Source organism: Cygnus olor, chromosome 25 (assembly GCF_009769625.2).
Source record: "Cygnus olor isolate bCygOlo1 chromosome 25, bCygOlo1.pri.v2, whole genome shotgun sequence".
Taxonomy (NCBI): Eukaryota; Metazoa; Chordata; class Aves; order Anseriformes; family Anatidae; genus Cygnus; species Cygnus olor.
The window spans coordinates 2,699,275-2,709,560 of record NC_049193.1 but is presented as its reverse complement, the minus strand read 5'-3'; the positions used below and the strand labels follow the sequence as shown (position 1 = coordinate 2,709,560).

The following is a 10,286-nucleotide window of genomic DNA, read 5'->3' as shown; positions in this document are numbered from 1 at the left end:
CTCTGAACTGCAAAATGAGAGGATGTTGCAATGGGGCACTGCTGGAAAGCACACATTTTGCAAAGTTCTTTCTAAATTAGAATTAACAGCATCCAGAGTCAAGACTAGCAGCCGTGACACATTGTATTCTAATTCCATTTTTCAACCCTGAGCCTGTGTTAGCATTGGACACATTTTTCTCCCAGACACGAGTATATCTGGCTTACCTCTCTTGGTGCTGGGAGAATTAATCTCCATAGAAGGCTCTGAGGATGAAAAGCACTCTGTGACAGCACTACATGCTCCTGGAGTTGAAAGACAAACGTGGGTCAGACGCTTCTTCCTCCTGCTGAACAAGAAAAAAAACAACAGGATATTTGCAATGTTTATTATCATCATTTAAATACTTTCACCGAGCTGTCTTCTTTTGGCCAGAACTAGTTAAATCTCTGATGCTAGTAGTGGAACTTTTTTTTCCTATTTTTTTTAATTAGTTTTGCTAGTTTAGTTTAATAGTTTTAGCACAGAGGGACTGACTAATGGAATCTCACTTAGTATAGCACAGAGGTTTCTTCTAAAATTACTTTCTGGGCTCTGCCAATGAGTCGATCTGAAAATAGAACAGGCCTGAGGAGGTATCTAAAAGGACTTAGTGTTAGTGGCCTTATTCCTGTGCTAGCTAAGGCATCCTGCATATGGCATTACAATTCGGAACACGGATGAGCATTTGGGACCCAGAGTTTTGTTTTGGGGGATATTTTTTCATGAGGAGTTGGATTTGGAAGACTACAATACCATTCTCAAACTATTATTAAAAAATCTATAAATTCTACAAAGGTCAGATGGACATTAGCAGTGAGAAAAAGCCTGCCTTTAACTTGATACAGATTTTTTTTTTCCATGTCTTTCATCTTTGTCAGCTGTTCTACACAATTCTCACAACGCCTGTTCTATCTCTGATGTAGTCTTCTTTTATCACTGGAACTCAAAAATTACCTGTAAATGTAAACCACTCTGGTAAATAGAAAAAAATATACAGCAACAAAAAATGTGGGACAGTTATGATGGTATTGACCTAACATTAAGCTGGTGTCAGAGCAACTGCTGTATGGAGACAGTTGCATTTCCTTTTTTTTTTTTTTTTGGTAACTTCTGAATAGACAGTAATTATATTCCAGTTCTTATTCTTTGGACAAACTATTCATTTCTTCTATTTTGGAAATAAGTCCTGTAAATGCAGGTTGTGTGAGTAATTCAGTTGAGGGATTTTTTTATTTTTTTTTTAAATGTATTTTAATTCCAGCATGCCAAGGTTGCTGGCTAGCTGACTCACCAGATGGAGCTGTAAGCTTGCTATTCATTCTGCAGACATCATTCCATCCCCGAGCAGAGCTGTTGTGGGAATCTGATGTATCCTTATCTCTAAAAAGGCGAGCCGCTGGAATGATTTAGCAGTGCATTTGCTGGTCTCTGGTGGGAGAATAATAAGATTCCATTTATTCCATTTATTCTTGGCTACTTAGAGGCCATATCACAGCGTCCCGGCTGCTACATGCAGAAGGGACGTGGCTCAGCAGAATTCCGGGGAGACAAGAGTTACGTGGGCAGGGTGACTTAGCAGCATCTTAGGAAAAGAAGTGTTTGAGAAGCAAACGAGCACACCAGGAACAAAATTGCTGGGCAAAGTGTAAATGAAGAGTCAGAGTTCAGAGACGAGCTCAGACTGTGCATGGATGCCTAACGGGACCGTGCACCCCCATTTCCTAGGCCAGGAATGGGGAACGGGGGTGCCTGGTGGGCACCAGGAGCTACACATGGACCAAACCGATTGCAGAAACTGTCTCTTCTGGGCATGCCTTCCCAGGACAGCGTTGCAATGCAAGCACTTTAGGACCAAGGCTTGAGTCAAGAAAGCAGCAGCAAGGGATTCAGGCTGAATATAGGATGTTAATTTCCTCCTTGTATCCCTTAATAACTTGGAAGCATAGAATCACATATCTGATTCTGTGTTAGCAATGTTAAGGGTGGTGTTTTTCCAGCTCAGAAAATAGTAACCCAGTTCTGATTGCAGTTGATCCAAACTCAGGTCATTCTCAAAGTGTCCTTTGATATAAGTCACAAATATTTTTTTGGTTTGTTTTGCTCCTGTGCTTCATTAAGAGAGCAAAAATCAATTGTTCGTGAGGGCTGGAGCCTGGACCGTTCTCCTTCCTTTGGTGCAGAAAATGCTGTGAGCAGGCAAGCAGCTACAGGATGTGGAAGAATGTGTTTGTAGTTAAGGAATCTGAATGTCTATGGGATTTGGATTCTTTTCTTGCCTCTATTAGGCTGCTCTCCTGGATTGTGGACAAGAGGTTTTAAGCCAGAGGCTAAATATAGCTTCTGATTTTGACTTTCATAGTTTTCGTATTATTTCCCCACTGGGTGATACAGATAAATGTTAAGACAGTTAAGAGAGGGGATTGTTTAAGTACTTAGAGAAACTACCTGAAGAAACTTTTTATGTTTTATCTGGGGAGAGATTACTGTAAATGTGCTCCTTTGTAGTAGGCTTAGGCTGACAATGATAACTTCTGGAAACATTCTCCATGCAGACATTACATGAAAAGAAATTAACAGAAACTGAGCTTTGATAGGCAAAGACATACAGTTTCAAATGCATTTAAATAGGGTAACAAACAGCAAAGTTTCAGTGATTGTGAGTACTTAACTTTCTCATGCTCTCCTGTTCTGCCTTTTGGCTGTATTCTGCAGAGCCACAAGCTGTGTGGGGCCACTTTGGAGAAGGTCACTGTCCTGGTGGTGTTCCTAGCTGACAAGAAGAATAACAAGTTACAAGCCCCGTTAAGTTCCTGGGTGTTCTTACCTCCATATTCAGTACAAACAAACTAAAAGATCACATATCTATATTATAAGGCCTGAAAGCAGAGCTCAAGCAATCGTCATACACAATTTCAAGTATAACTTAATCATGACAGCCTAGCCTGTTCTTGGAAGAAATAAATAAATAAATAAATAAGAATAGAAAACACACAAATCCTACAAGGCTGATTCCACAGCTTTCCAAGCTGCTGTCTGTCCTTCAGAAACCCTTTGATTTGGTGGGCAATCAGGTGATGCCCCGTGAAGCTGTGTGCCCCCGGCGTTGAATAGATTTCACCTGTAGCTCTAAGCCAAAAATACTTATTTGTAAGTGAGGGAAATTATACTTGGAAAAACCTTTGCAATGGCTCCGTATTTGGGCTTGTGAGACCATCATTAACTGTTTTGAGTAAAAGAGGAAGTTATTAATGAAAGCTAATCAGTGCTGGTGATGATGATTACAGGGAGAAAGGAAACAGCACATCTGAGGCAAATTGTGTGACAATTGCCTTAAAGAATCACATTCTGGCTGTGCAGAAAGGAGTTTTATGTATGAAGAAAACTGTGTGCTGCATCCCCTATAACAACAGTGTAGCTCCTGAGCTGGTAGGATAAGATTTGGGCTGTGGGAAGGGGAAAGGTGAGGAGAGATGGTGAGTGCACGCAGCTGTAAGCAACACAATGCCCCACTGCTTTCAGAGACTCTTTGGAGGATTTGGAAAGGAAGGCTCTTCCGAGACTTGCTAATCTCTCTGATCTTGGTCAGAGAGAAGGGGTAGGAGAGAAAGCATGTCACAGTATATTTCAGATGCTAGTATTTTAGGAAAAGACCACCAGAACAGGTAGGCTAAAGCTCATCCAACGCAGTAGCAGCAATGTGTCTGCTCTGTGCGTGTCTGTCTGTGAGTGTGGAAGGCCAAAGAGGTGAAATGTCCTCCGGTCATTACTGTTGTTTGTATTATTTATCATCAGGGTCACACCAAGGGAGAATCCACCTCCACTTTAAATTTGGTGACACCTGTTTTCCCTGCCGGGTCAGGGGAATTGTCAGAATGGAATGCAAGCCTTAGGTAACAAGTTCCCTACAGTAATAGGAAAAACCAGACAGCCCCAACTGTTTTCAGCATTCAGAGAGAGAGAGAGGAGAAGTCAGAGGCTGTTATTGACATTCCGAGTAATCTTTAAAATTACTGAAGCTCAGTGAATCACTTTGGAATCTCTTGTACATGAAATATTTTCACGAGGATGTATGTGACAAACATTGCAGTAACATGCTTAAGTGTCCCTTTACTGCTCTAAGCACACATTTGCTTTCAGGAGCTATGAGGAGCTCGGTATCTAATCTTCCTAAAACATGAGGTTCTTTCTGATTAATGTATTTGGCCTGCCATCTTTTGTAAATACCTCGGAAGTGTTTGTGCTCTTTAACTGCAGGAGTTATGCAACTGTCCACATTATCATCTTATTTCTGCAAGGAAAAGGAATACTATAGATGAGATTTTAAAACACGATACTTTAATAAAGCTTAGGCATAGGTGCCCAATAAGGTCATCAATTCCCTTTCTTTTTTTGTTTGCATCATGCATAGAAATCAGTCTGGCCGTGTTCTTGTGTTTAGAATAACCAAATGTCCTGTATTCACCACTTGTTTGTGCAAAATGTCAGCAGAAGTAGTAGTAAGCAATGATGTTACAGCCAAAGCATTAAAAAAGAAAGAGAGGAAAAAAAGGGAGAGCACCTCAGAAAGCATGGTGAGCAGCATCCTGGCTGCTTACCCTGACAAACACACTAAAGCTAAATAAAACAACTTCTCATTTTGAAAAGAAGCTCTTTCCTGTTTCTTCCAGAGCGTTTGTGACACAAAATGTAGAGCTCCTTTTTTGTAAAGGGAAAAAAAAAAAAGAAAAAAAGAAGCAATTCCCCAGTCCTTTGCCTGCAGGGACTGAAAAGCATAACTACTGAGCTACTGTTTCTAGGTCTGCTTCCTCTATACCTGGAGGGGGGGGGGAGAAGAAAGAGAGTCAAAAAAAACCAAAGTCTCAAAAACCTTTGCAAAAGACAATAGCCAAAGATTCAAATATGGTGGTAGAGGCAGGTTTTAGTTATAACATTGTTAAAACAACCAACCAACCAACCAAACAGAAAAACCAACACACACCCAAAACAAACATAAAAACCTGCAGAAAGACTTGTCAGGCTGCAATTCACCCTAGTCTTGTCAATTAGCATCGTTGCCAAGCACAAAAATAAAGAATATGAGAAGTTTTCATGTCAAAGTTGTAGAATACTGTCAGTAAGCCACCCCCACACACCCATTTTATTTCACACTGACAAAAGCTGAGATGAATGAGTTGTTGTCTGGCCCTTCCCACTTTGTATAGTCATTGGCTGGCTTGCTTCTAAAAAGGATTTAAAAAAGGGGAATAATTTGCCTTTGCTGGGAACTGAGGCTGTCAGGGTGCTGAAAAGCTGATCTGTGGGCTGCCACCATGCAGATCTCTTGGGCAGTGTGCTCTGTCTGCGTCCTAATCCAAATTGCATTTCGATCCGTGGAAGGGTGGCAAGTGTTTAAAAATGATGCTACAGAAATCATTCCTGAGATCACCGAAAATACAGAAACACCGATGGAGCAGGCTTACAGCAACAACAACACAATGAACCAGGCAAAGCATGGGGGAAGACACGTACAACAAGCTCCAGACCCTAATGGTAAGAAAAATAACATTATATTACTGTTTTGGACCCTAGCAGGCAGTTGTAAGAGTATACTTGTTATCAGATTGTTGTCATTTATTTAGGGATTTAAGTAGGAGGTGAAAATAATGCTATGGTTTCTAAGTGTTGAGGAAGATTCAGACTAGGGATGTTGGAGATCACACAGCAGAAGAGGCATGGGGAGGTTGCTCTCAGCCAGTTGAGAGGTGTGCTGCTTGCTGCCCTTTGCTAACGGCCAGATTTTCAGCCACATTCCAGTAGCCAAAAAAGAGTTAAAGCACTCCCAGTGGGAATTCATGCCCAAATGAATTGGAGGGGATCCTGGTTTGCAGAGGTGTGCAATCTTGGGAACGATTTGGCTACTTTGAGGGCACCAACACACTTCATAGATAAGCTGGTACTGCATTTGGGCAAATGTCTGACATTAGCAATGGTGCAGAACACCAGCTTTGTGAGGAGGGCTAGAAGGCAGGGAGTTAGCACCAAACAGACAGGTGGTTGGAAAGAGAGTCTTCCTGGCAAACTGGGCAAGCTTGGTCCTTCAGACCAACACATTTGGCTGCCAAATGCACATAGCAGCTCATCAAACATATGGTTTGCACTACTGTGCATTGCGGATCTGAGCTAGCTTTTTTTTTCTTTCTTTTTTTTTTTTTTTGAGGACAGTTGGAAGGGAATTGTCATTTTCTGCTCCAGCTGTCAGTTAGGGTGTTTAAAGCATAGCACTAATTTAAAAGGGAAAAAAAAAAAGAAAAAAAGAAGTAATCTTTCTGAGAGTGCCACTTCATAAAGGTCTGAAATCCCCAACAGGGGAGCACTCTGCTTCCTACCAACTGCCAGGTCAAGGCAGGTCGGTTTGGTAGTGCCATCTGAAAACCTTCATTCTCCAGCCTCTGACCACTCTGGCAGCAACTGGGGGAATCTGTGCCACTGAAATGTGCATGGGTTTTCAGGTGGAAAAGAGCAAGAAAAGGGGATTGGACATTATTCAGGATATGCAATGGTCTCACATGCTTACTTTAACGTCTTTAACACAAGAAATCAAAACAATGACCCCAAAGCAGCCAGACCTTCCAGGGACACACAAGGTTGCAGAACACCGTGAATGATTTTGCAGCTTGTGGAACCCATGCACATACAAGATAGGAGGTATATGCACAGAAAAGAAACCTCTACAGCTGAGGCAAATAAATACCCTTATATTTAACTATATCTGCCTATGTGCTATGACAGTACAAGGCACCTGATTCAGACATGGACCATTTCATTTCATTAACGCAGTCCTTAAAACTTTTAAAACATCAAGTCTTGCACGCTGTACTTTGATGAATATAAACCTGAACACTAAAAACATGTTTCTGCTTTCCATGGGACAAACAAGAATGAAAACATCTGTATAAATACCGGTCTGCTGCTCACGAGTCAGGGTCAGAATTCTCTTTGGAGGCACAAGGGAGGGGGGAAATATCTTGTGCACAGCAAAGAGACTGGGACTAACAGACACAGCCTTCCATTTGTAAGCTGACCTTGATGATTTCCATCCCAAGCAGTGTTCCGGACTTAAAACCATCCTTTTCACCAACAGAAGAACATCACCGTGTGTTTATCTAGATGAAGTTCTTTGATAAACACCTTCAAAAATCAAATTCTGTGTCTTGCAAACATGTCAAGAGGCAAAGCATCCCAGCTGGCAAAAGAGACCCCTCTGGAAAAGGGCCATACAATAAAAAAATTTTTTCTTAATCCTGCATGCTAAAAATTTTATATTTATTTCCTAATGTTTCATTTGCCAATAGTTATCCATTAAGGAAAAAAAAAAAGAGGGAGGAGGAGTAACCACCATAAAGCTCCTAATCAGCCAGGAGATGCCTCTAGCTGTCTGAAGGAAATTATGTGGGTTGTGGGCTTATTAGAGAGCAGTAAACTTTGAAAACATAATGCCTGAAGAGTGGGAATCCCATAGCACTGCTGTTATCTGCTGCTTTCCCTCACCTGGAACATGTTACGCTAACTAAAACTCACTTCCGGAGCACTTTCCTTGTTGCAGAAGAGTTTAAATCAGGAGTGAACCTCTGAGGTCAATAAAGTGACCTCATATGGTGCTGTAGGCCTCACGTGAGGAGCTGTAGGGGAAGGTTTTGCCTGTTGGTAAACGAAGCCAGCAGAATCCCAACAGAATTCCCCTCAGAGTGACCCCTGCCGCTGGGGTTGCACTCAGAAGGTCTGCTGCCCACCGGCATGGCCTGGCACGGAGCTTGCCTGGTGGCAAGGGCAGGATCGCGTTTGTCAACCTGTAGTTGGTGATTCCAGGGTCACAGCTGGAGCAGCCAGACGTCCCGAGTGGGTCTTTGGGCTGCCCCCTCCCCAGATCCATCACTGGGGATGTCCCGCTGGCACCTAGCTCCGAGCTAGGCGCTGCAGAACCAAGAAGGCTGATTTCTCGGGGATGGGGAAGAAAGTAGCCAGACGTTAACAGGCTTCTCATTTGCAGATGCTTCCGACTTCAGCTGCAGAGAAATGCGAACCACCCGCTACCTGACGGAGGGGCCGTGCCGCAGCATCAAGCCCGTCAAGGAGCTGGTGTGCTCGGGCCAGTGCGTCCCTTCCCACCTCCTCCCCAACTCCATCGGCCGGGGGAAGTGGTGGCGGCAGAACGCCCTGGATTACCGCTGCATCCCTGCTCACACCCGCACGCAGCGCATCCAGATGGCTTGTCCCGAGGAAGAGACTCGGACTTACAAATTCCGAGCTGTCACGGCCTGCAAGTGCAAGCGCTACACTCGCTACCACAACCAGTCTGAGCTGAAGGACTTTGGAAAGGAGACCGCCAGGCCGCAGAAGAACAAGAAGCCCCGTCTGTCCAGAGCCAGGAGCAGCAAGTCGAACCAGCACGAGCTAGAAAACGCTTACTAGAAGGTCGCTCCAAGTGGGACAGCCCAGCAGCTCTGGATATTTTACAAAACGTCAACCGGCACTTACAGGCCGCAGAATGAGGTTCTGACTGCAGTGGGTTCCAATTCCTTCTGCTAAGCTGGGTCAAAGGCTCACATAGTCAAAATCTGTCAGATTACAGCAGTTATGGTCTGCTAAGAGAATGAGATAAACCGAGCTGGTGGTAGCAACTCCTAAATTCAGTCTGAGAGGAGAGGTACACCTGGGAGATTCGCATGAGGCCTCGCGGCTTGTACACGTAGGGAGGCAGAGGAGGGCAAAGCTGTTACGGTGACAATCACTATCACACTTTGTTAGGGGTCGTTCGGCTCCCTGTAGGTGAAGGGAGCACCGCGATCCCTTTCCCACTTTTCCAAGTGCCACGATGCAGGACAAGCATGAGGCGGGGGGAGCACCGGGGGAGGCACCACGCTCCAAATTTGCTGCAGAAAGTTATCGGTGAAAGTGACTCAACTCTGGCTGTTGGAAAGTGAACAGCCTGCCAGGTGTCCTCATGCCCCAGTTGCTTCCTCTAGGGAGGAAAACCAAAATACAACACTTGTTTTCTCAAAACGAAAGCGTGACAATTCTATTTCACACTTTTGATTAGAATACTCTAGGGTCAACAGATTCAAAACTGAGATTTGACAACTAAGCCATCTTATTTGTTTTAGGGGCAAGGATTTGTTTTAGGAACAATTACACAAATTTTACTAAGCGAAGCAGTTTTATGAAATGGATGCTTCTCTCAAACCAGATAACCTCACTGATGTTTGTCCTGTAAACAGCTAATGCTGTGCGTAATTTAACATAAAGAGATGCTGATTATTCCTTATTTCCTAGCACACAATTGACTTTAGTGTCAACTTAGATATCTCAATTTACATTTTCTATTCTGTAGAGTTTGAATTATCTGGCCACACACTTTGTAGCGCTAAGACCGTGCAAGCCAAGTTCTGGGAGTAAGGTTCTGCACGAAAAGTGAGCCTCTGCTAATTCAAAAGTTGTGAATTCCTCTAGAAAAGTCTTTGGTATGTGCGGCTTTGGTAAGTCTTTAGTTTGACAGCAACTTTACTTAGCTTCTCAAATTTCAGACTAATGTTTGTGTTTTACGTTAAAGAATATTATTGGGAAGTGAATAGTCTCGTGCTGTATATATCCTGTAGTAGTGCTAGGCCTAGTATCAGATGAACACAATTTGGGATAAAGACAGTTCTTCACTGTTGTTATTTTCTATGTAGAATATATGCTGAAATCATATAAACTATGGAAATTTGCAATGTTGATAGATTTTTGCAATAATTTTATGTGGGACCAGAATCTAGAGAGAAAAGCTATTGTTTCACAGAGTGAATTACGTATTTATTTTTTCTCAGAAATTATTTATGCAATGTTTTTCCTTGTAGAGAATGAGAAGTAATACTGCTTTCAAAATATTGGTCTGTTATTTTGAATTTTAAATACATTGTTAATAAAGTAGAAACAATGATTAATTATAGGAAGACTCATTGATTTTCAGCTGGTTTGCTGCAAAGCAATTGAATTACAGAACAGCCTGGGGCTTGACTCCTATCAGGGAAATACATATCTGTGATAGAGAACATCAGGGTCCTTAATTTTCAACTAATAACCTACACATCTCTAACAAAGCTCTGTCCTGTAACTTCTCACTCATTGCATAACATTTGTCATCCTCTCAGGCAGCTCTGAGTTCCACATCAATATTCTCATTTCTACCTCTCCAACAACAACAACAAATGCTCAGCAGATTTCAGCTCCCCTCCTCCTCCCAGTGACTC

General features: G+C 42.7%; 1 protein-coding gene across 1 annotated transcript; it reads left to right on the top strand.

Annotated features, from left to right (window-relative positions):
• Positions 1-5,199: 5,199 nt before the first annotated feature.
• SOST (sclerostin) lies at positions 5,200-9,964 on the top strand. Its single transcript, XM_040536921.1, has 2 exons — positions 5,200-5,550; positions 8,048-9,964. The coding sequence occupies exons 1-2, from the start codon at positions 5,331-5,333 to the stop codon at positions 8,467-8,469; spliced, it is 642 nt and encodes a 213-aa protein (XP_040392855.1). The 5' UTR covers positions 5,200-5,330; the 3' UTR covers positions 8,470-9,964.
• Positions 9,965-10,286: the final 322 nt, after the last annotated feature.

What these genes read in the sequence shown, in the direction of transcription:
- SOST (XM_040536921.1), top strand. Translation starts at nt 5,331, where the DNA reads ATGCAGATCTCTTGGGCAGTGTGCTCTGTCTGCGTCCTAATCCAAATT. An exon ending in ACAAGCTCCAGACCCTAATG is followed by an intron (nt 5,551 to 8,047) that starts GTAAGAAAAATA and finishes TCTCATTTGCAG; the next exon opens with ATGCTTCCGACTTCAGCTGC.